This window comes from Anolis carolinensis, chromosome 3 (genome assembly GCF_035594765.1).
Source record: "Anolis carolinensis isolate JA03-04 chromosome 3, rAnoCar3.1.pri, whole genome shotgun sequence".
Lineage (NCBI taxonomy): Eukaryota > Metazoa > Chordata > Lepidosauria > Squamata > Dactyloidae > Anolis > Anolis carolinensis.
This window is the reverse complement of record NC_085843.1, coordinates 230259205-230284144: the sequence shown is the minus strand read 5'-3', so window position 1 is coordinate 230284144 and position 24940 is coordinate 230259205. Positions and strand designations below refer to the sequence as shown.

The following is a 24940-nucleotide window of genomic DNA, read 5'->3' as shown; positions in this document are numbered from 1 at the left end:
ATGTTCCGAAGCATTCTCTCCTGACGTTTTGCCCACATCTATGGCAGGCCTCCTCAGAGGTTGTGAGGTCTGTTGGAATCTAGGCAAGTGGGGTTTATATATCTGTGGAATGTTCGGAGTGGGAGAAAGAACTCTTGTCTTTTTGAGGCAGATGTGAATGTTTCAATTGGCCACCTTGATTAGCATTGAATAGCCTTTCAGCTTCAAGGTCTGGCTGCTTACTGTCTGGGGGTGCCCTTTGTTAGGAGGTGTTAATTGGCCCCGATTGATTCATGTACTAGTATTAAAAATCTCTAAAATCAGGACAGTAACTAAAGAACACCACTCAGGAAACTGAGGAATTCCAGACATGAATCAATCAGGGCCAGCTAACACCTCCCAACAAAGGATTCCCCCCAGGCAGGAAGCAGCCAGAGCTCAAAGCTGAAAGGCTATTTAATGCTAATGAAGATGGTCAATGGCAACATTCACACTTTCCTCAAACAGGCAAGAGTTCTTTCTCCCACCCTGGACCTTCCACAGATATATAAACCTCACTTGCCTAGTTTCCAACATACCTCACAACCTCTGAAGATGCTTGCCATAGATGCAGGCAAAATATCAGGAAAGAATGCTTCTGGAACATGGCCGCACAGCAACCTGATAAGACTTTCATTCCCAGGTGGTTTGTGGTGGCCAGAGATATAGCGATTTCAAATTCGACTGCCCCATCTTCTGAGGGGCGATCCCAGGCATTAATTTTAACTGATTAACCAAATCCCCATGAGTATCCACTGAAGTTTATCTGTCTTGAGTGTCCACTGAAGTTTATTGATGGAGCCTGATTTCTAAATTATTTTGCGTTGGGGAACTACTCTTCATGATTTGCTAAAAAAGGTTTCAACCCCCCTCCCCCCCCGAATTTTTTTTCTGGATATGGTCCTGATTGAGATAGGCAAACTTCAGCCCTATGGGTGGCTGTTAGGAACTGTGAGAGTTATAGAATCATAGAATTGTAGAACATGCCCAGCTCTTTAAGCCGCTCTTCATAGGGACACTTTCCAGCTTGTCAACATCTCTCTTCAATTGCGGTGCCCAGGATTGGACACAGTGTGATTCCAGGTGTGGTCTGACCAAGGTAGAATAGAGGGGTAACATGACTTCCCTGGATCTAGACACTATACTCCTATTTATACAGGTCAAAATCCCATTGGCTTTTTTTGCTGCCACATGTTTAACTTGCTGTTCAGGTAAACTCCAAGATCTTTCTCACAGGTACTGCTGTCGAGCCAGGCACCGTCCCCCATTCTGTATCTTTGCATTTCATTTTTTCTGCCTAAGTGGAGTTTCTTGCATTTCTCCCTGTTGGAGTTCATTTTGTTAGTTTTGGCCCATCTCTCTAATCTGTTAAAAGTTGAAGTCAAAAACACCTGGAGGGCCGAAGTTTGCCCATGCCTGGTCTACCCACTGCACCCCTAACCCCTTCGTTTCATGCTGCAACACCAGCCTCTTTCTAGTCTCTGGTGGGTTGCTTTGGATCATAGCGAGAGCCCAAAAGTCTGCGCTTATTTGCAGTGAAGACCCCTTTCCCCCTTTCGACCCACTTTCCTTGTTGCCTGCCATTTATTTGGCGCTTGATCGCCCCACCCTAGCTCTCCTAAGGTCGGTTCATGGAAACAGAGGACCGGAGCATTCTTGCTTCCATCTCCCATTGGTCTCAGGCTCTTCTTGACGAGAGGAGCACAAATCCCTTCCGTAGAAGGGCGAAGACAACCTCTCTTGACGGGGGTCTTCCTTTTGGTTTCCCACCTTCGCCCAATCTCCTCATTCTCCGCTCTGGGAGTCATTCTGAAAGGTGGACTGAGATGTGCTAGAAGACCGGAGCTCCCTCTCCATCCTCCTCGCCTTCCTCCTGCGCCAGAGCCCCCGCTTTTCCGCAGCGCGGACGGACGCCCCGCCTCCCGCCTTCAAAAGCGAGGGCGCGCCGGGGCGCCGCTCCAGAAGCCTCCAGGATGAACTTCGGATCGGACGCGTCCTACCTGTCCTCCTCCTCCTCCTCCTACCGGAAGGTCTTCGGGGAGGCGTCCCGCTATTCCTCGCACCGGCTGGGCTCGTTGCGGGGCTATGGGGCGCCCTCCGGCCCGGCCTCGTTCCGCCTGGAGGCGCTGGAGCTGAGCCAGGCCTCGACGCTGGGCGAGGAGCTCCGCCTGGCGCGCACCAGCGAGAAGGAGCAGCTGCAGGGCCTGAACGACCGCTTCGCCGGCTACATCGAGAAGGTGCGGCAGCTGGAGCAGCGCAACAAAGCGCTAGAGGCCGAGCTGGGCGCCGCCCGGCAGCGCGCCGCGGAGCAGCCCCGCTTGGCCGAGCTCTTCCAGGCGGAGCTGCGGGAGGTGCGGGCGCGGCTGGAGGGCTGCGAGGCGGCGCGGGCGGAGGCGGCGCTGGAGCGGGAGCGCCTGGCGGAGGAGGCGGAGCGGCTGCGGGCGGCGGGCGAGGCGGAGGTGGCGGCGCGGGCCGAGGCGGAGGCGGCGCTGCGGGTCAAGCAGCGGGAGGGCGAGAGCGCCGCCTTGGCCCGCCTGGCCCTGGAGCGCAAGCTGGAGGCGCTGCTGGACGAGCTGGCCTTCGTGCGCCAGGCCCACGCCGAGGAGCTGGCCGAGCTGCAGCGCCCGCCGCCCGCCCCCGCCCAGCTCCCCTCCCAGGCCCCGCGCCCCGAGCTGGCCGGCGCCCTCAAGGAGCTCCGCGCCCAGTACGAGGGCCTGGCCGCACGCAACCTCCAGGCCGCCGAGGAGTGGTTCCGCGGCAAGTGCGCCTCCCTCAGCGAGCAGGCCGCCCGAGGCGCAGAGGCCGTCCGCGCCAGCCGGGACGAGGCCGGCGAGTACCGCCGACAGCTCCAGGCCCGCAGCCTCGAGGCCGAGAGCCTCCGCGGAGCCAACGAGGCCCTCGAGAGGCAGCTCCACGACGCCGAGGAGAGGCACCACGCCGAGGCCATGGGCCTCCAGGTGAAGCCAAGCGGGGGTCGGGCGGGGAGGGGGGAAGGAGGGGCAATACGCTCTGCCATCTTCATCATCATCATCATCATCATCATCATCATGGCAGGAGGTTGGCTTTCATGGCTCCCACCCCAGGGCAGAAGAAGGCTGATGCTCGGTCTGTATAAGGTGGAGCTGAAGGACACTCCACAACATCTGGAATGTCAATCTCCATCCTCTGCACTCTGTCATCATTATCATCACCATCATCATGACAGGGGGGCAGATTCCATGTCCCTCATCGTCTCTTCCAGTTCTATGATCCAAGGTTGGATCTCCCTAGTATGTCTACTGCCGCTCCCCACCTCAAACGCAAACTGTCATCACCATCATGGCAGGAGGTTGGGTTTCACAGCTCCCACCTCAAAGGCAGAAGAGGGCTCACCAGGCTGGTGCTCAGTCTGCATAAGGTGGAGCCAAAGGACACCCCACAATATAGAATCATAGAATCATAGAGTTGGAAGAGACCTCATGGGCCATCCAGTCCAACCCCCTGCAAGAAGCAGGAAAATCTTATTCAAAGCACCCCCGACAGGTGGCCATCCAGCCTCTGCTTAAAAGCCTCCAAAGAAGGAGCCTCCACCACAGCCCGGGAGAGAGAGTTCCACTACCGAATAGCTCTCACAGTGATGTTCAGGTGGAATCTCCTTTCCTGAAGTTTGAAGCCATTGTTCAGCATCCTAGTCTGCAGGGCTAGGAAGGTCATTCCCCATCCTTTGCACTGAGCCCTATAGTCTCACTCTGGGCAAAGCACTCTACCATCATCAGGGCAATGCACTCTACCATCATCATCATCATCATCAGGGCAGGCAGTTGGGTTTCATGAGTGAGCCCTATAGTTTCACTCTGGGCAATGCACTCTACCATTATCATCATCATCAGGGCAGGCAGTTGGATTTCATGGCCCCCACCTCAAGAGCAGAAGAGGGCTCGCCAGGCTGGTGCTCAGTCTGCATAAGGTAAAGCCGAAGGACACTCCACAACATCTGGAGGGGCAATCTCCATCCTCTGCGCTGAGCATTGTATTCTTAATCTGTCATCATCACCATGAGCCCCCAGAGGTGCAATGGATTAAATCCTTGTGTCAGCAGGACTGCTGACCAAAAGATCAGCAGTTCGAATTGAGGGAGCGTGGTGAGCTCCCATCTGCCAGTTCCAGCTTCCTATGCAAAGACATGAGAGAAGCTTCCCACAGGATGGTGTCCCCTTGCAGACGGCCAATTCTTTCACAACAGAAGTGACTTGAAATTTCTCAAGTCACTCCTGACACAAAAAAAAAATCATCATCATCATCATCATCATCATCATGACAGGGGATCAGACTCCATGTCTACCATTCAACAACAACAGTATGTATACTCTCCCTCCCCCCCCCCGCCCCCCCCCCCCCCCCCACATACACACACACCTCAAGGGCAGTAGAGGGCTCTCCAGACTGATGCTAAGGCTACAAAAATTTGAACCAAAGGACACTTCACAACATCTAGAAAGTCAATCTCTATCTTCTGTACTGTGCCATATAGTCTCAATCTTTCAGCTGTGTGATCCAAGGCTGGATCTCCCCAGTATATGTACTGCCCTACCCCCCACAAGGGCAGTAGAAGGTTCTCCAGGCTGATGCTCAGTCTGCATAAGGTTGAGCCAAAGGACACTCCACAACATCTGGGGGGGAGGGGGCAATCTCCATCCTCTACGCTGAGCATTATTGTCTCACTCTGTCATCATCATCATCACCATCATCATGGTGGGGGGGGGGGGCGGATTCCATGTCCCTTTCCATCTCTTCCAGCTCTATGATGCAAGGTTGGATCTCCTTAGTATGTCTGTTGCCCTGCCCCACCTCAAGGGCAATCTGTCATCATTACCATGGCAGGAGGTTGGGTTTCATGGCTCCCACCTAGAGGGCAGAAGATGGCTCGCCAGGCTGATGCTCAGTCTGCATAAGGTGGAGCTGAAGAACATTTTACAACCTCTGGAAGGTCAATCTTCATCCTCTGCACTGTGCCTTATAGTCTCAATCTGTTGTCATCATCTTCATCACCATCATCATTACTTCAAGTCACTAATACTTTATACCAGTGGTTCTCAACCTGTGGGTCCCCAAGTGTTTTGGCTTACAACTCCCAGAAATCCCAGCCAGTTTACCAGTTGTTAGGATTTCTGGAAGTGGAAGGCCAAAACATCTGGGGACCCACAGGTTGAGAACCACTGCCTTATAGGACAACAGTTCTGGGGAATTTTACCAACCAGCCCCCCATAGACCATCAATTTAGTACTGAAACCCGGCTTGACTTGGACTAGAGCCGCTGACTTCTCTGCCTACGCTCAACTTTCGACTCTATTCCTTCTGTGCTTTAGTGAGGACTTTTGTTTTTGCTTTGTTTTCAGATCTTATTTTATTCTATTTTCATGCATTTATTTATTCATTTATTTTGTGGAGATTTCTCTTCATTTTCTCACTGGCTCATGTTTATCACTGATGACTGAGTTTAGCGAAATATACTATTTAATTGATAAGTCTCCACAAGAATTGTAATTAGTTTTAAATGTTTTTAATGCTTAATATTGATTTATATCTTATTTTTGGATGTTATTATGCTTTGTGTGATTTTTGTCTTTTATTTTTTGTTAAATGTGCTTTGATTAGTATTGTATTATACACTGTATTTTCAATGTGACACTGAAGTGGCCAAACTGTAAGCCACTCTGAGTCCCCTTCGGGGTGAGAAGAGTGAGACAAATATAGTAAATAAATAAATAAATCATGGCAGGGGGTCAGACTCCACGGCCCTTGTGATCTCTTCCAGATCTGTGATCCAAGGCTGAATCTCCCCAGTATATCTGCTGCCTCCCCACCCAGGGGCAGTAGAGGGCTCTCCAGACTGGTGCTCATAAGGTGGAGACGAAGGACATTCCACAACATCTGGAAGGCGAATCTCCATCCTCTACATTGAGTCTTATAGTCTTGCTCTGTCATCATCACCAACTTCACCATCATCATGGCAGGGGGTCAGATTCCATGTCCCTTGTCATCTCTTCCAGCTCTATGATCCAAGGTTGGATCTCCTATTGTCTACTGTCCATCCCCACCTCAAGGACAATCTGTCATCATCATCATCATGGCAGGGGGTTGGACTCTATGGCCTTTGCCATCTCTTCCAACTCTACCATTCAACAACAACCGTATGTTTCCTGCCCCCCCCCCCCCCAAATACACACACACCTCAAGGGCAGTAGAGGGCTCTCCAGGCTGATGCTCAGTCTGTATAAGGTTGATCCAAATGACACTTCACAACACCTAGAACAGCGGTTCTCAACCTGGGGTCCCCAGATGTTTTTGGCCTTCAACTAGAAATCCCAACAACTGGTAACTGGCTGGGCTTTCTGGGAGTTGTAGGCCAAAACACCTGGGGACCCACAGGCTGAGAACCACTGTTCTAGGTGTTGTGAAGTGTCCTTTGGATCAACCTTATGCAGATTGAGCATCAGCCTGGAGAGCCCTCTACTGCCCTTGAGGTGTGTGTGTATTTGGGGGGTGGGGGGGGTGGGCGGGGGCAGGAGACATACTGTTGTTGTTGAATGGTTTATGCAGCCCTCCAAGATCATTTACCTGGCCCCTGTCCTAAACTTTAGACTTAGGGTTGACCTAAGTCTGAAATGACTTGAAGGCACACAACAACAACAATCCTAATTTTGGACTATTTCATCATAGTCTGGCCCCCCCAACAGCCCTAGGGACCATGAACCGGCCCTCCACTTAAAAAGTTTGAAGACCCCTGATCTGGAGGGTCACACATTTCCCTGCCCTGCACTCTATAGTCCTAAGCAGTCTGCCCTAATGATGAAGATGGTGATAATTATAACAACTATTATTTCTTATCTGCATCTCCCCATGGTTCAAGGCATTATGTCATGGGTCTCCCCAGTATGTCCATTTCTCCTCACATGGACAAAAGATGGCCATCCAGATGTTGTCAGGTGGTTGTTTAAGGCTGATCCAACGGATACCACGCGATATCTGAAGAGCTACATATTTCCTTTTTCTGCTCAATCTGCCTAAATATCTGGAGGTATCCTCTCTCCAATGCATTCACTGCCCACCCAAGAGCAAAATGTGGTTTCATAGGTGTTGCCAGGTGGAACCTTCTGCACAATGCCTTAGTGTCACAAGCATCTTAGTCCTTGGATGGGAGGCTTCCAATGAATTCTGCTTGCTATATTTCAGAGGAAGGAACTGGCAAAACACTTCTGAGCATTCCTTGCCTAAGGAAACTGTGGCATTCATGAGGTCCCCATAAGTCAACTTGAAGGCACACACACACATACACTATACACAGAAGGATCTACATAGAAATAATAGAAACTTAGATTTGGAAGAGGCTACTCAGCCCAACACTGAACCATGCAGGAATCAAACCATTCCCAATGGATGGCCGTTCAGCCACAGTTTAAACCTTTCCCTTCCTAACAAGCAACACAAACTTCAGTGGTGACAGAACACTGACCTGTTTTAAGAACACATTTGCCAAGCACAACGTGATCACTTGGACCCAAATCTGGATTCACTTTGGGTGCGCTTTTCTGTTTGTTATGTAAAGAAGATGCTGGGATTCACTTTGTCAGTTTAGAGTGCCTGAAAAGCTCAGTTTGAGAATTGCATTTCATGGGTTTTACTACCAATCACTATAGAAAACAATACAGAGATAGCTGAAGCACCAGTTTGGCACCTACTGTTGTTGGAACAGTCTGCTTGCGGCCCATATTCTCCTTATCTGTACTGCCAGTGTAGATATGTATATCTCATTCAGTGCAGAGTCTAGTGCCTTTAGGCATCTGAAAACAGGTTTGTGCACTTTTCTCTTTCCCCCTAAATCGCTTTTGCACTGGTTTTACTAAGAATAACTGTCCTCTGGGGCCGACATTCGCCCATTATGATGGCTTAATGTGATCACAACTATGGGATTGCATTTTTAAAAGGATGTTATCAGCTTTGGACTATCACTGTCTCATACAAATAAATTGTAAATCCTTCCTTTGCCACACTAAACACAGCCTAAAACATGGTTTAGGATGGAGAAAATGTCCCTGTCCATGGTGCTGGATAATAGATCTTTTACTTGTTTTATGCTTTAGCAGATCCCTGCTTAAATTTTTACATGGGACCTGCAACACCCTTTGGCAGTGTAAAAAGTGCCTCTTTAGGGTCTCAGTTAGTAAGCAGTGCCATCTTGCAGAAGCTTTGATATGGATTTCCTAATTCCCCTTATTTTTCCTTGCTCATCATTCAACATTTCATTATTTTGGTCACATCAAGTGATTTTTTCCTGACGCTACTATGGATCCTTGGATCCTTGATTCCAGGACCGCCGTGGATACCAAAATCCATAGGTGCTCAAACTCCATTATACAATGGCATGGCAAAATGTCTTATATGAAATGGCAATAGAATTCTCAGCCAAAAAAAAAAATCAAATACTTCACAAACTGCAAGTCCCAAGTATCCTGAAATTGCAGCTGTATGATTTGAAGTAGTATCAAAGTGTTACATATATTTTGCTTAGGTATTGCTATATGGCTGTTCCTTCTTCTTACATGTATGTTATTGGTTGTGACTCTAAAATTTAGACCTTTTAACACCCCTAAATTCATTTGGATTACCACAGCATCAAATTAATAAAATCACAAAAAAAGACCAAACAGTCAGAAAAGCAGCATAAAAGACAAAAAAAGTTTTAACCTAGCAACAAAAAGAGAGAAGGATTGGTATTAGCTGGTCCTCTTTAGAGATAACATTCTGAAATTGAGAGTTTTTAAAATCGTGTCAGAAGCAAATTGAGAATATACTGCAAGTTGCTTCTGGTGCGAGAGAATCGGTCATTTACAGAGACATTGCCCAGGGGATGCCTGTTGGAGGCTTCTCTCATGTCATGGGAAGCTGGATCTGACAGATAGGAGCTCACCTGGTCTCACGGATTAGAACCGCCAATCTTCAGGTCAGCAGTTCAGTTGGCACATTGCGTCACCACAGCTCCTGAAATTGAAGTGCCATAAACAAAAAGGCCTTATTCCTGCTCACTTCTTGTCTTCTAACGGTTTGGAGAGCCTCTAAGGGAATCATAATACTCAGGTAGTGTTGAACAGAAGACTTGTTCTATATGTACTGTCTGGAGATAAATTTACCCAATTTTGCACAGGAATGATCAAGAGAGGTTTTCCGACTCCATTTCACCACCCGCCCAGTTTTTTCTAGCTTTGTTCCCTATCGATGTGCAGCTCTATTCCAAAATGTTTGGAAAGCACAAAGCTTGGGAAAATTGCAGTGCACTTTACATTTCAGAAATTGTTTCAGTTTGTCTTGAAATCCTTTGATGTATACAAAGCAAATATTTTTGTACAATGCACAAATGGTTTTAGAATTTGCATTGTGTATGTATAGCACTGAGCTGTTAGCAATGGTAATTACAGATTAAGGAACAACCGAGGAGGGTTTCCATTCAAATGTTAATCGCATAGTAGAGAAGGGGGAAAGTTACATCTTTTTTTTTCTTCAAATAATTAGTAGTTGATAAATTACATTGCTTTTTCTGGGCATCAGGACTGCCTGTTTTCATTCAAATGATTAGAAATTGTGGTCTGTTATATAAGCAAATAGTTCATCTCTTTTGATTAATATTGTGAATATGTTCCAGTGTAATTCAATATTCCATTGTAATTGGGACCAGAGAGATTACAGAGTAGTCATTTAAATATTATAATCTTCATGCTTTGTGAAAAGTACTTGGAAGTAAAACAGGTATTTAGAACAACATAAAGCTGATTATCTTGTATTCCTGAAACAGAACTAATTATATAATTATGAATGTATAAAATGGAATTTTAAATGCATAGTCTTTGGAATTTAGTTCCATCCGTGTGATGTAGAAACACATTAATTTCTATGGAACGAGCTAGAGAATTTAATCAAATAGTTTAAAAGCTGCAGAGAGCATTTTACAAAAACCCATATAGGGTATGAATTGTTACAAGAAAACTATACACATAATTATAAAATAATTACATTTTATACCCTATATAGATTTACATTTTATATAAAATTTTATATTTGGCAGTTAATGCTAACATCAGGGATAAGAGCTATTCGATGCTTTGGTTCTGCAATGTATTTCATTTCTTCCCCTCTGTAAAATCTTTGCAGCATCTTGATTAGAATTATTTTTCAAAACTAGTTGCACATTTTGGTTTTTGTTTCTCTATGCCATGTAAATGCACATATTACAGTGGCAAACCACCATATATAGCTTAATATATTATGCATTAAAGGCATTGCAATGGTATTTATGGTACTACACTTGTGCTTTGCTATCACATCTGAGCACATCTTCAGTGTCTGAAGAGTTTTATTGGATTTGTAAACCTATATGCATAGATCTGTGCAACTCCAAGTAATGGTTGGTGGACCATGGTAGTGCATAAGCATTGCAGTTCCCCACATCAGACCGTGTAGGAAGTACTGGTGTAGATCCTTTTGGAAAGTACCAGCTACAGGCCAAACTAGCCAACTCCTTTTGCTTCTTAGGCTGCACATTAAACTTGTATATTCCCCAAATGTACAATAGAAGTGCTTATGTCATGTTATGTAAGGGGTGTACCTCAGTTCATGAAGCTTATGTGTTCCTGATAATTGCTTCTTTAATAAAACAAGGATACCAAGAGGCAGAAATAACATTAAAAGAATAGATTTCTACACCAAAAAGAAGAAAAGCAGTTCAGCATGATTCAGCAAACATTTTATTCAAAATAATATATGCGAAATGAAACAACCAGATCAGCTAAGACTTGTATATATAAACAGAAATAATTTAAATCTTCTATAGACCAATTGAAAGCACTTTCCAAAATGCATCCAGGGATGACCTTTTCTTTCCACAGCCCTCACTTTTCTTACTACAGTAGAGTCTCACTTATCCAACCTTCGCTTATCCAACATTCTGTATTATCCAACACAGTCTGCCTCCCACCTAGATCCACAGCTGTTTCTCTAGGCAGCAACATGCAGCGAGTGAACAACAAAAGTGCAGCCACTCTCCCAAATAAGTGGCAGACTTGCTGTAAAACATGATGTTTTGGTGCTTAACTTGTAAAATCATAATGTTATTTGACATTTAATAGACTTTTCCTTAATCCCTCCTTATTGTCCAACATTTCACTTATCCAACATTTGGCTGACCCGTTTATGTTGGATAAGCGAGACTCTACTGTATTTTCCATTTTTGTGACCTTTCCAACAAGCTGTGGAACAGCTGGTGATGCAGGGTGATCTGCTCTCCTGTTCTCTGGGGCTTTTTGCTGTTCATGCAAACAAACACATCTACAGTAGAACTGGTAAGAGAGGAAACCTGCTCTTCCCCAGCAAAAGCTTTGTTTATCATATTGTTTACTGCAGATATGTTGTTGCAACCCAGTACTTAACAATCCGTGTGTCTCCAATCCTTCTTAACTATCTTCCCAATGCCAATGAGTTGAGTTATTTTTGAAGTCACATATACCTTCATTGGAACTTTGGTTTGTCTGGTGATTACTGCATTTTCTGCAGTGCATTAACAAAGCTTTATTTTTCATCCTAATTGGTGAAACTGCTCAGCTATGTTGTTGCCATTTAAATATTGTCATTTTTGTCTCATTGCATAACCTATTGGAAAATAACTGCTCCCAGTCTCTGGGCACATATCCATTTGGCAAATGTGAATTTCCATGAAAAGCATGACCTTGTTAGAAGTCAACCCCTTGAACAAGTGATATTCACAAGCATTTATGTAATGGCACACAGGTAACTCAGCTGTTAAACTGAAGAACCATGACTTCCAAGGACAAAGACATGTCACTACAAAATATAGTTGGCTAACAGAGGATGGTTGTTTGTTTAAATTATAATTGCAGTTGTAATGGCCCCAAACATATACATTCCCTTTAAAAACCTTTAAGTTTAAGATATGCACGCAGAGATAAAAAAAGAAGTCTTCTTTGAAAAATATTATATCTTGTTTACACATAAACATCTTGTATTAATTCACCATACAGGCACATTTCTTATTGGAAGTTTAGTTACAGATAAGATGTAGCCTCTCTGTGTTGAGTACAAAGGGTATCATTCTTAATCAATAGTCCATAGTCTTTAAGTATACTTGTACTCACTGAAGTCCATAAGAATATTTCTGTATTGTAGTCCAAACAGCAATATGCATGCATCCACCTCCACTGAGGTCTGGACACATAAACCTGCTTTCATTGAAGACCAAACACATACTGAATACAAAATTGAGTCCCGAGTCTGAATATGCTCAGTACAATCACATGTCTACAACCCCTCCCACACAAAAGAGATAAGTCAAACTGGCAAATTAACATACACATAGAATACAGGTTAGCAAATATATACATTAAAAATAAATAGTGAGAAGCTTGGGAGGTTGCTATTTCCAACATGTCTTCCATCTCTTTGTCTTTTAGGACAACATCAATCAGCTGGAAAGTGAACTGAGGGAAACAAAGAGTGAAATGGCTCGGCACCTGAGGGAATATCAAGATTTACTCAATGTCAAGATGGCACTGGATATAGAGATAGCAGCATACAGGTAACAGTAGCTATCAAAATCCTGGTATGGATACTTAAATTATGGGAAACTAAATTAAAGCTCGTGTAGCTATGTACTGTCCTGTGGGTTTGGTGGGAATTACTTTAACAAAATAGGTTAAACTGGAGTTGGCAAAATGGAATAAGAATGAGCATATTATAACTTCTAGGTAGACATTTTTTAATCAAATGGAAATTCTTGTGCTTGAAGACTGGCAAATCTATTGCACCTCAGACTTTTCTGACTTATGACATAATAGATATTTAAGGAGCTAAAAGGCTATTGTGAAATGGCTATTTCACTGGAGGCAGCCCTTCTTGGTAGAGGTTGAGTACCAGTGGAGGAATTATTTGAGGCTTGGTCAAGCTATTAAAAGTTGCTCTCTGTGTTACACAGAGTCTATTTCTACATAGGAACCATATGAAAACTCTTAAAAAGAAGAAGAAAAGAGAAAAGAACACATTTATAAAGTGGATACAGCATCTGAAACGATTAATTTGCTGTCCCTGACACTAGATCTTCACATATTTTAACCTCCTTGCCCTTTGCTGTGACTTTATTTGTCATGATTCCTCAGAACTATTTTACTGGCTTCTTTGTACACTCAGCTCTATAGAGACCCAACTGTCTAGTTGCATATCATGCCACCAAAATGCATATTGATATATTGTATCCTAACTCATAAATCTAATAAGAATTGATCAATTTGGTCAGATATTTCTCAGCTGGTCAAACAAGGAACTGATATGGCTTTTTAAAATGCAACTCCAACAGCTTTTATCTTAATCTCTTTTGATTGCTGTTGAAATTCCACATGGGTTTTTAAATTCCACTGATAATAGCTATTTTATTGTAGCTCTCTTTTCTTTACCTGAATGGCCTCATAATCAGTTAGAATCAATAATCAGATGTTTGGATGGTTATGAATGGTGTTTACATAAACTTCCTTGAATTTGTAGCACATAGACCGACAGCTAGAAAAAACCCAATAGCAGAGAAAACTTTGATCTTTTAGGTTTTGATGTAGGAGGAAGCTAATCCAACACCTAGAGGCTTTGACCTATATTAAGAAAGGTATTTTGAGGCAATCAGTAACTTCCAACATTAGATTTGTTTTCCCTGAAGTGAATACTATAGAGGATTTGGGTTTTAAAAGTATAATATTTTAGAGGATTTTTCCGAATTGCCAGAATTGCAAGGGCTTTTGTTTTTAGCTGCCACCAAAAATATGGAGGATTCAAACTTGCTGCCTCTGCTAATGCTGCCACCAATGTTATATTCAGGAGCCTGTTCTCTGTCAGGATATTGAGAGAGTCACATGATACACTTTATGTGAGGGAAAACAAGTTGGTGTTGTTTATTTGTATTTGAGCAGTAAATAAGTGCCGCGGTTTCATTAACATTGAACAGTAAAGATGCTTAGCAGTTTCAATAACAAGTTAGGCTCTTCCCTTACAAAGGATGGTGTTATAACTTGGATTCTGTGATAAGTTCCTTCACACAGAAAACACAAACAGGACACTTTAAACTTTTAAATCCACTTCTCCTGGGATTTAACACAAACACATTAAAGACTATAGAGTCATATAGTTCTCAGCTCTTCCTTTACTGAAGACTTTAACTATATTCCTCAAAGAGGCTTTCTTTTAAAAGTACAGTTCCCAAAACCTTTTCTCTAACTTTGAATTCCAAAAGCTCCACTAACTGACTGAATAATAATCTGCCTGCTTAGCTCCAACTGTCACTTTGGCTCCGCGCATCTTCAGTTGCTAAGCAATTCTCCCCATTTGCACTACTGTAATGATTGCCTGATCGCCCCTCCCCCTTGCTTTGCTGAGCCTTTGCAATCAAGGCCTGCAAAATGGCTGCACACCAGCCCTGCAAGGTAGGCCACTCACCAACCCAGTAAGGTAGGCAAGATCTGTTACAAATACATTCATTATTGGTGCCTCCTTTCCAAGCTTAGTCAGATGATGTAGAAATATAGCATTATAAAGAAAGGATCCCTCTCAATCTCTTTCATTTCTAGCTTTAGACAGTTATATTGGGACTGCATATCTATACTCACCTGTGTATGAATAAGCTCATTTGAATTTAATGGAATTTAGTTCTGAATAGCCATGTTTATGGTTATAATATATAACTTTTTATCCTGAATGATAAAGCATTTTATGAATGTCATTTAATTTGGGGCGAACACCATCAATCATAGTAATGATCTCCTTCTTTCCTATTTATAGGAAACTGTTGGAAGGTGAAGAGACACGTTTTAGCACTTCAAGCATCAACATCTCACCTATGAATCCTATTTCCAACCCTATTTATTCCTTCCAACCTAGGTTCTTCAGTTCATCTGTAGGTAGCAGCTCTAAAATGTCCTCCACCCTTTCTTGTAAGAAAGAGGAGAAAGAAGAGGCTAAGCTGGCCTCAAAAATGTCCTCAAACCAAGGAGGGGAAGCCTTTGCTGAAGTGATTGAGGAGACCATAACATCCACCAAGAAAACTGAAATAACAAATCTGGAAGAACGGAACGTGGCAACCCCCAAAATGTAACCTGTTACCTTAAGTACAGCTAGCCTTTAAGGGGGAACAATACAGCTCTTAGACTTCTAAATTTCCTCTACCCAAAGGTGCTTACCCTTTTGTGTACACATGTTCTGAAGTTTCACATCACTAGACTAATTCAGTAGGATCACCACATTAATGGATTCAGACAGATGGGTTGGAGTCTGAAAGCTTACCATGGAAAAGCTCTGAAAAGAAACTACTGGTAATTTGCAAACTACTTAGCTGTATGATAGTCGGAGCTCACAATTTCTAAATTGAGTAGAGTGAGATTCCAAAACACACATTTACAGCCCCTCTTAATGTCTCAGAGCTTATTCATACTTCTGATATCCCTGAATTTGCCATCCACTCTCAACTGAAAAGTGAACATGGCATTTTGGTGGTAGTACTGGGGAACGTCACCTTAATGAAGTGCAGTTCATTTCCATCACTTGCCTCTTCAGGCAAAGAATTCATGGATAACTGAATGCTGCTTTACTTGATTCCCAGTCTTTGGGGAACACAGTGCCAGATTTTTTGCCAGCCTTGCTATTCCATTTGTGAATTTTATGAAGAAGCACAATGCGTATAGAAATTTGGCACAATCAGCTAACTTCTAATGTGTGAGTTTGCTTAGGAAGATGGGATCTATAGCATACCGCACAATTCAGTGAAATCAAGGTTGTTCCATTGATATATAAGGAAATTTGTATTTAGCTGCAATTAAAATGTCATGAAGAAGCACTTAATATATTTTCCGTACGCTGGGATTATTCCCAGCTATTTGATCAAGCTAAGTCTAGTGTATTCTTCCCCTTTAAAAAAGTCTACATGATCAAACAATTAGAACTCTTTGATTAGAAAGGTGCATGTCCAGCCATTTCTGTGATTACCCATGGGCCACTGTTCTCACCATTTCTTGTGTCATATTAGCAATTATGTAGAATCAGTAGTGCCAGCTATTGAAGAATTAAAGGTGCTGTAACTAGATTTTAGTCATAGCCTCCTATCAAAATATGGCTAAAAGAAAAAGGTTCACGTTCTTGAATTATCTGGAAGCACAATGTCTTGTTGTTTCAAAAGTAGAGACACTTGCTACTTCCTATTGCTACACTCAACAATTTAATATCATAAATAGCTCTGCTTTTGATTCACAAATAGGAGTGTAGATTATACCAGCTGCTTATTTCTTTGTTATTGAAAGCAATAGTGTTTCTATGTGCTATACTGATATAAGGTTTGTTAAAAGATTTTTCTGTAATGTATTTTCTTAAATACATTCACTGGCGCATGTTAAGCTCACTAGTGAATTATAGTTACTCTTCTGACCTTTTTTTTGGACAGGTTAAATGGAGCGCATTTGTTTGGCTGTGCTTGCCAGACTTGGAAGTAATGCAGCTGAATGCACACATAAACACACACAAATCACTTCTGTTTGATAAACAACTGGTGCTGTAGACTGCTAAGTAGACTTCTGATCTTTTCCAAAAAGAGTTATCACTGGGAGGAAAGATTCACACCTTTGTCTCTTCCCCCACACCCAAAAAGAAGAGTTCTGATACAGTAGAATCTATTTTCCACCTTGGTCTCCCAGTCTTCAGTAAACATCTTCAGTCTATTATTTGAATATGTGCCAAGTTTTATATAAAATTTACTAATGTAGATTTTATTTCAATGCCTTAAATTTGCCAGCAAAATTGCTTTCTGCAGAAGCTGAAGACTGTGTGTAATGTGAAGTGTTTGTACTGATGCATTCTGCCACAACATTTGAGAACACAAAACCATTATGTGTTATCCATGTGACTGCAATAGTTCCTTGAACTGAGAGAAAGTGTTTGCTCACATTCTTTCCTTCTCCTCTGTAAGGCACAAATAAATAAAAGATGATATAACTTTAAGAAACCTGTTTATCCTTTGTGATATTTTGACTTTAAATTTTCAGTGCGGATCATTCCAACATGAGTTATCTTCAGGCAAAGCCAATTTGATGCATGGACCAAAATAAAGGCTTGGGTAAGTCCTGACTGACTGCCGAAAACAAACAAAGCATCATAAGGACCACCTAGAACAGTGGTTCTCAACCTGGGGTCACCAGATGTTTTTGGTTTACAACTCCCAGTAATCCCAACCAGCTGTTAGGATTTCTGGGAGTTGAAGGCCAAAAACATCTGGGGACTACAGGTTGAGAACCACTGACTTAGAAGATGTCAAGGTTGCTACTCTACAGTATCCTGTAGCTATTGCATTCAGGATAAATAATATGTTTATTTGTTTAGTACTAAAGTTGGATAAGTTGTAATATTTTAAAAAGGAACAAAGTTTTAGCAAATAATGAATAGAAATACTACAAATGACATTTTGTCACCTTTAATAACCCCATATTTAAAAGGGAAATTACAAGTTAGCTATTTCTGACAACTGAGTATTGAAATCATCTGATTTGCATTAGAAAAAGAATTAAACTGGTCCATTTTACCATTAAATTGCAACTGTCTTTATTTAGTTGATCTGAAGATCTGTTGTAGTCACACAGTCTTAATAATTTGGTCACTTTTTCAACTTTAGCTGAGCTTCATTACCATGTTTGACACTCAATTGCTTTGGGGCACTTTGTCAATTTTGGAGCAGACAACTTTGGAGTTTCTCCTCTCTGTGCATTTGTTCCCTGCTGTGTAGTGTTCTTTCTCTTTTTTTATGTGAGATGTCTTTTGTCACTTTGCAGCTATTTTCTGCTTATACAACCAGACAGGCTGAGAAGCTGTCTAATTAAGCTATCATCTTGCCCCTTTGGGAAAGTCAAGCACTGGATTGCATACACCAGCTGATTTGCTCATCTAGCACGAAGTCTAGAACAACTTACCTTATTTTGTGCGTGAACATTTAACCCACTTGTTGAAATACAGATTCAAGAGACCACATGCATCATCCAGTTAAACTCATAGCCATGCAGGAACACACAATTAATGCACTCTCAACATATGGCCATCCAGTCTTTTGAAAAACCTCCAGAGAATGAGAGTCCACCACTTGACAATATCTGACTTCAGAATAGTACAGAATCATGTTTCCAGACTAAAGTGCCTTGAAGGAATATTCACCTTCTTTTACCTTGTCCATATTTTGTTGGAATCCAACTTGGATTGAAATGGAGATAATTGGTGCTGACAGTCAACAATGTGAAAGTGTAGAATTTTTTTTACTGTGCCACACATTATATAAACAAAACTTTGTGCTGGATTTCATAAATATTTGTACATGAATTAATATTTGATATATGTAGAACCTTTTTCAGAAGTAACAGCTGTGATTTCTCTTGGGCAAGTCTCTTGTCAGTTATACACATTTAGATCCTGAAAAAAATTCCTATTTTATGTGGGGATATTGCTCCAGCTCTGTGAGGTTGCATGAGGGTCATTGGTAAAGTCACTTCCAAATCTTATCAGAAAATTTCAGCTGGATAGAAATCTTGCTTTTCACTGGGCTATGATATACAGGCTCTTGTTTTAAACCACTCCAGTATTACTTTAGCTGTGTGTTTACAATTCTTGGCCTGCTGAGAGATGAACCTTAAGCCCTAGTGCCAGGCTGAACCTGAAACAGATTTTTATCCAGATTTGCACCTGCATTTGGCTTCATCCATCTGCCCTCAATTCTGACCATGGAAAATCATACCCAGAATATGGTGCTATTACTACCATGATTCACCATGGGAATGTTCTGAGGGATACACTGGTTTTGCACCAGATTTTGCATCTTCTAGCAGAGTCAACATTTCAGTTTTAGTATGTTTATTTATTTATTTACAGTATTTATATTCCGTCCTTCTCACCCATTTATACAAAATCCCATTTTCCCATGTGCTTGCTATGTCTCTTGCATTTTATGCAATCTCCAAATGGGCTTTCATTGGGTTTGCTTCAGCAAATGCTTTCTTCTTGCTACTTCCATAAAGCTCTATTTTGTGGAGTAACCATGCGATATTTGTCCTATGGACAATTACTCCCATTTTAGCTGTAGATCTCTCTAGTCCCTTCAGAGTTAGCAATTCACTCCTGAGTGCTTCTTTGACTAATGTCCTCTTTACACATGACTAGGTTTTGAATGGATTGTCTTTTCTAAGCACAAGTGAGGTTAGCCATATTTCTTTCAAAATTGTAATAATGGTTTTGGCTAGCTGGGAGGAAGTTGGTAAGAGAAATGTGTGAGTTCAGTGAGGGTTTAAAGAATGATATAATGTTATCTGAGGGAGCTGTAACAAAAAGCCTATCCAGAATGGTTATGTATTTAAAATGAAATCTTGAAATAAGGTTGCCTCTTTTCTTTGTTGATCCACTGCCAGAGTCCATTTTGTACAAAAGGCACATAGAGACACAGTAAAACATATTTTCCTTAAGATAATTTGGCCGTGAATTGTGAGGAAGAGTCAAGGTGGGACAGGTTAGTTATAAAGAAAAGATATCTGCCATATGCAGGCTCTTTTCTTACTTAGGAAGCTTTGAACAGGATCACAGATGAAACAATGCTAAAAATCATCAATAGAGCCTCCTGCCCCCATTTAGCTAAAAGCATGTTAGGCAGTATCTTTAGGATATGACATAGAAAAATATGTACAGTGCAGTATCCGCTCCTCTGCAGATTATCATTAGCCACAAAATTATAGTATTAGTCAAGGGAAAGGAAAATGTTAAGAGCTTGTAAGAGAAGACTGAGTCATTCTGCAGCTGTTTAAAGATTTATATAACTGCAGCATTTAACTGACTGCTCTGAAATCATGGCAGGCTCAAGTAAGAATTCTAAAAAAGAAGGGGCTAATGTTTCAGCAATACTTTCACTGTAGCATAGATAATGCAATATTATATTACAAGGCTTCATTATCACATAATATTGATTGATGAGAAATGCTTGAACTAAAACTCCAGTGAAAACGGAGTCCCTGTACAGTGATAAATTAAGTACATTTTGATTCTGGAATCAGTAGCACAGTTGTCTTGAGAATGATCTTTCAGCTCCTGTAGAACTGGATTTTAAAAATAAAATATATCATTAAGGATTTCCCAACATCTATATTATTTCAAATGATTTTAAATTCAGACTCCTCTTTGGAATGCAAAAAATCAACAAGCCTTGCTAGCCTGTTATATGGGAGACATGGAAAAAAACTGAATTTCACAATGGTGACCAATACACACCATACAACATTTGAAAGCTCCTCTATTGGAGTATATTCACAAAGTGAGAAAAGTAAGACGTTCTTGCCAAAACCACAAATTGTGAAAAAATTGTTACAGCTAAGGTGAGTCAATCAACAATTTCCAAAGTTCCCTATAGCTCTGCATCCTCACCTTACCAGTAGCTAGTGCTCAATGCCAGTTATAAGACAACTCACACTCACTACAAAATGGTATTCCAAGACAGAAGCATAATGGGATTTTCTATTAAGCAATCAGTTAATAGTAATTTGATTTAATATTATTATTAGGTTAATCACATCTGGTGAGAGTTCTGCTGAACATAATATATGTAAAGCAGAATAAGACTCTAATGAAGGAAACATGATAATTGGAGGAAGAAACTCCAATAATTTAAAATATGCATATGACATTATACTTCTAGCAGAAAATAGTGAAGACATGGAACAATTACTGAAGAAAATCAAAGAAGAAAGTACAAAAACAGGCTTACGGAAGTACAGCTAGAGTACGAGCCAAGATGACTAAACTGGTTATATTTTGGTTATATCATGAAAAGACATGACTTCATAGATAAGGCAAAACTGTTTGGTAAGGATGACGACAGCAGCAGAAGATAAAGACTGCATTACAGATGGATATACTCAATTAAGGAAGCCACAGCCCTAAGTTGTTAAATGATTTTTACTTAAAATAGTAAAAATGATTGAACTAGCCTCATCTCTGATCAGTTGATGTATAAATCTCACAATATTTCACTTCATTTATTCTACAAAAAGAAATATCAAATGTTAAAACAGTTAATTTGCTCATTCTTATTGTTTTAAAATCTGCACTTGCTACAGATTATCTTAGCACAATGATATAAATCAAAGAGTATTTGATGAGAAATGATATGCCAGGCCAACCTAGCTGCAGAAACCTCAGGCAGCACTATCCTTTTTTTTTCGAGCAGACAACCTAAGAGAATCCAGCCAAAAACAGATGGCAAATAGCTGGGTTCCAAATTTGCACATGGAGAGGTATTTAAATCAGCCTGCACTTGCCAGCTGTCTGTACATACTGAAATTTAGTGTTTCAAGGTTAGAAAATTAAATCCTCCTTCAGAAAATGATAACTGCATCTTCTTAATGAACAATGCTTGTAAAAGTCCTCATGTACATTTCTGAAATGCAGTATTAATTTTTTGGAAACTAAATTTGGGGAAGAAGCAATAGAATCTGAAAAAGAACATGAGTGTTGTAGCAAATCATAGGAATATGCAAAGCTTCCTTATACTGAGAAGATCATCAGCACTGTCAGCTCTGATCAGTAACAACTACTCCATGAGTTTCAGACATGATTCTTTCCTGCGTGGAACCCCCTGGTCTCCCAATCCAACCATTATCTAGAATTTATCCTTCTGCTGAAATCAGATGAGACTGGGTTTCTTCAGGCTAGTCAGGTGATACCATTTAAAAACATTAAACTTCTTTCAAGACTTAGGTGATACCTGTTCAGATCAAGAAATGTTTCAATCGGCAATTGCAGACCAGATTAATTTAATCATTTGGATGCCTTTGTTTAGCAATGGTCCTGGGAAATCTCTAAACATTGTTTTGTTTCTGAATGTGTTGTTTGTTTCTGTTTCTGTATTTGTTTCTGAAAAATCTCATAAATAAGGATATATTTGTAATTTTTAACATTTTTCCAATAAGAGTCTCAAATCCCCCTTCCTTTTTTCTACCCTTATCTCATTTTTTTGTCTTGCTGCATCTTTTTGTGACTTTTCATTTCTTTATTTGAAAACACCTCACTTGTTAAAAAAGATCTTAGTCACAACCCTTAATTTCCTAGGATACAAAAATACTGAAAAAATAATTTAATTCCCCTTCTCTTTATTACTTTGATAGAAATCATGAAAAACTCTGGTTCTGAATATAAAATAAATATTTAGAAATATTCACACAGATAAAAATGCATTGCCGCAATTGATTTTATAAAATTAGTTTCACAAGCAAATAGCATAGTTTAAAAGCAAGCATTTTGGAAACCATAAATGTGCAATTTGAGTGTCCTTAAGACCATAGAATAACAATTGTACACTGAAGGATTCTAAGGTCAGAAACATCTCTGACAGTAAACAGAAGTTGTATCACAAAATGTGTCTTTTGCCTAGCAATTAAACAGAATAAGATGCAAAATTATTGTCTGTGATAATTGATTAAGCTATTTATATGAAAAGTTCTATAAAATCCCTGCAATAAGGTCACTGCTATGCCTCTGTTCTAGAAAATGCTAATAACTAATTCCCTCACTGTGTTGGGACTAGCACAGCCTTGCTGTTTACATACCCAGTGTAACTATGGGATGGGGAGCACCAGACATTGTCTGAAATGTTTATAATTTAAGGTGATTCTGGATTCTATAAGGAGACATTAAGGATCCAAAATTTCAGTTATTGGAATGAATAAGCAGAGTGTTGCTGAATATCGATAAGAAGGGAAGATGGCAGAGCCTGTGAGGAGTAAGTGCAAGCATTTTGAGGACTCTCAGAATGAAGAGTATGGAAGGAAGGAGAAGGGTACTAAGAAAAAAATGTGAAACTATCTAAACACACAATGTCATCTGATGGGAGTCTCTCAGAATAAAATCTGACTACTGATTTCAATAAGAATATAATTAGGCGCTTAATAGCTTCTGCAGAAGCCACAGAAGAGTTATCACTTTTACACTGGGTAAACAACAATGTCAATCTGTTGTATAGTTAACCATCTGTTGAATAATTATCATTTCTTCAAATACAATTTAATTAATTTAACAGGATATTGCATGTTTGAAAGCTATTTCTTACATAAACAAGATAGAATGATTGCAATTTTTTTAAAAAGGTGGTTATGCTCCATCTGGTCCAGGAGATGTATTTGAAAGACTGCCTCTACTATTTCTAAGTCAAGTCCACTAGTATACAATCATATATATAAATATATATATATGTATACATATTTTCCAGTAATACACTGACATAATCCCTGAGAAAACCACACAACTGTATAGTTAGGGTATTTTGGATAAATATTTGTCTCTAGCTCAAGTCCTGAAAGTATGTTATAAATGATAAACAAACAAGACAGCATTTAAAATTGATAACTCAAAAGATTTCCTTCTCCCTGAGCTTCCTGCACGTTTGAAAGCATAAGAGCACTGAAGTATTCATAGCTGCCTGTACTCAAAGGAACAGCATTTCTTTTTCCTCCTGGGTTTGTCACATGCTACTTTACTATGCAGAGCAAACAGCAAAGCATTTCTTTAATTTCTTCTAATAAAATGGCTTTCTCCAGGCTTTCTCTTCAGATTAAGGATGCTTCTTCATTCAGGCTGCTTTAACTGATGTTTAAGAATTCCTCTAAAATGTGGAATCTCTGCAAATCAGGCCATAGTGAAGCACAAGTAAACCATCCTAGGGGAAAAAATGGAAATTATATTTACAAACGATTTACTTGAGTATGAAGCTCATTTGTAGTTTCCCCAATTGGCACAATCCATGTTAGTGGGGGTAATAAAACATTTGAACAAACCAATTTGTTCATTTACTTGTTTTGTAAAATGCAATAATCTCTTCAAGAAGAAACGGTATCAAAATGTACAACCAGCATCTCCCTTAGTTAAATCCATGAAATACCAATGGCAGATAGTAATACACAACTGTAAATGCCAATGTACATGTACCATAAAAACACTGGATTTTTACTGATTTGCACTATCTATTCAGTGCATATTTTTTTCAGGCAAGTACTAAAACGGATCAAGACTGATGCAGGTTAGAAAAAAAGAGAAAATGTCAATTTCTTCCTGAAGAACAAGCTTCCGTTTTAACTCCCAGGACAAAAAAAAGTTATCTTTTTCTGAAACAAAATGCTTGAGTTCAATGAAACAAAGAATGTTGGCAGCAGCTAAATGCCGGCACCTCTTAACAGATCTGACAGGTTCTCAGAAGCCTGAGGCAGTGAAGTGGGCAGCTGAGTGTCAAAAAGAGTTCCAGTCGGTGGAACAGGCTCTTGCGTCAGATCCAGTGCTGATGGTGCTTGACTTTGACAAGCCATTCATTGTGGCCATAGCTAACAGAGGCATTGCTGCTTGCATTTTGTTGTGTTTCTCAGCAAAAAGCTCTCTGTGAGGGAGATCAATTGGTCCATACCATGGAAGGAATGCTACACCATTCTGTATGTGCCGTAACAGGTTGAGACCATATGTACATCTGGGAATACTACATCACTCTCCAGATTTATCATGCTGTCCTTCAATGGCTCTGGTGGAGCTTATCTATCCCAAACTCTGATTTTGATATTCATCATATGGATGTCCCAACACCAAGGCAGAGACCTTCTCACACAGCGGACTAATGGGAAGCTATGGAAATATATTTCCTACATGTCTGCTAATTAACAGTACTGCTAACCTGTAGTATTATGCAGTTGCACGTATGTTTTAACTCCTTTACTTCCTACGTTACAGGATGAAATCACACCCAGAGTTATTCCAGCCTCAGTTTTTCCCAGCTCAGCTGAGATTTGGTGGGCTTCGATAA

The 24940-nt window shown here is 40.9% G+C and overlaps 2 protein-coding genes across 3 annotated transcripts in view; one reads left to right on the top strand and one right to left on the bottom strand.

Annotated features, from left to right (window-relative positions):
- The first annotated feature begins 1824 nt into the window (after window positions 1-1824).
- ina (internexin neuronal intermediate filament protein alpha) lies at window positions 1825-17086 on the top strand. Its single transcript, XM_008106580.3, has 3 exons — window positions 1825-2975; window positions 12513-12637; window positions 14878-17086. The coding sequence occupies exons 1-3, from the start codon at window positions 1992-1994 to the stop codon at window positions 15188-15190; spliced, it is 1422 nt and encodes a 473-aa protein (XP_008104787.3). The 5' UTR covers window positions 1825-1991; the 3' UTR covers window positions 15191-17086.
- A 5147-nt stretch (window positions 17087-22233) lies between these two features.
- pcgf6 (polycomb group ring finger 6) overlaps window positions 22234-24940 on the bottom strand; it is a 32131-nt gene continuing 29424 nt past the window's right edge. For both annotated transcript variants that reach the window (XM_008106577.3, XM_008106579.3), the window contains one exon: window positions 22234-23812. In XM_008106577.3, coding sequence (XP_008104784.2) covers window positions 23759-23812 — 54 coding nt within the window. In that variant the 3' untranslated portion in view covers window positions 22234-23758. The remainder of the gene's footprint in view (window positions 23813-24940) is intronic.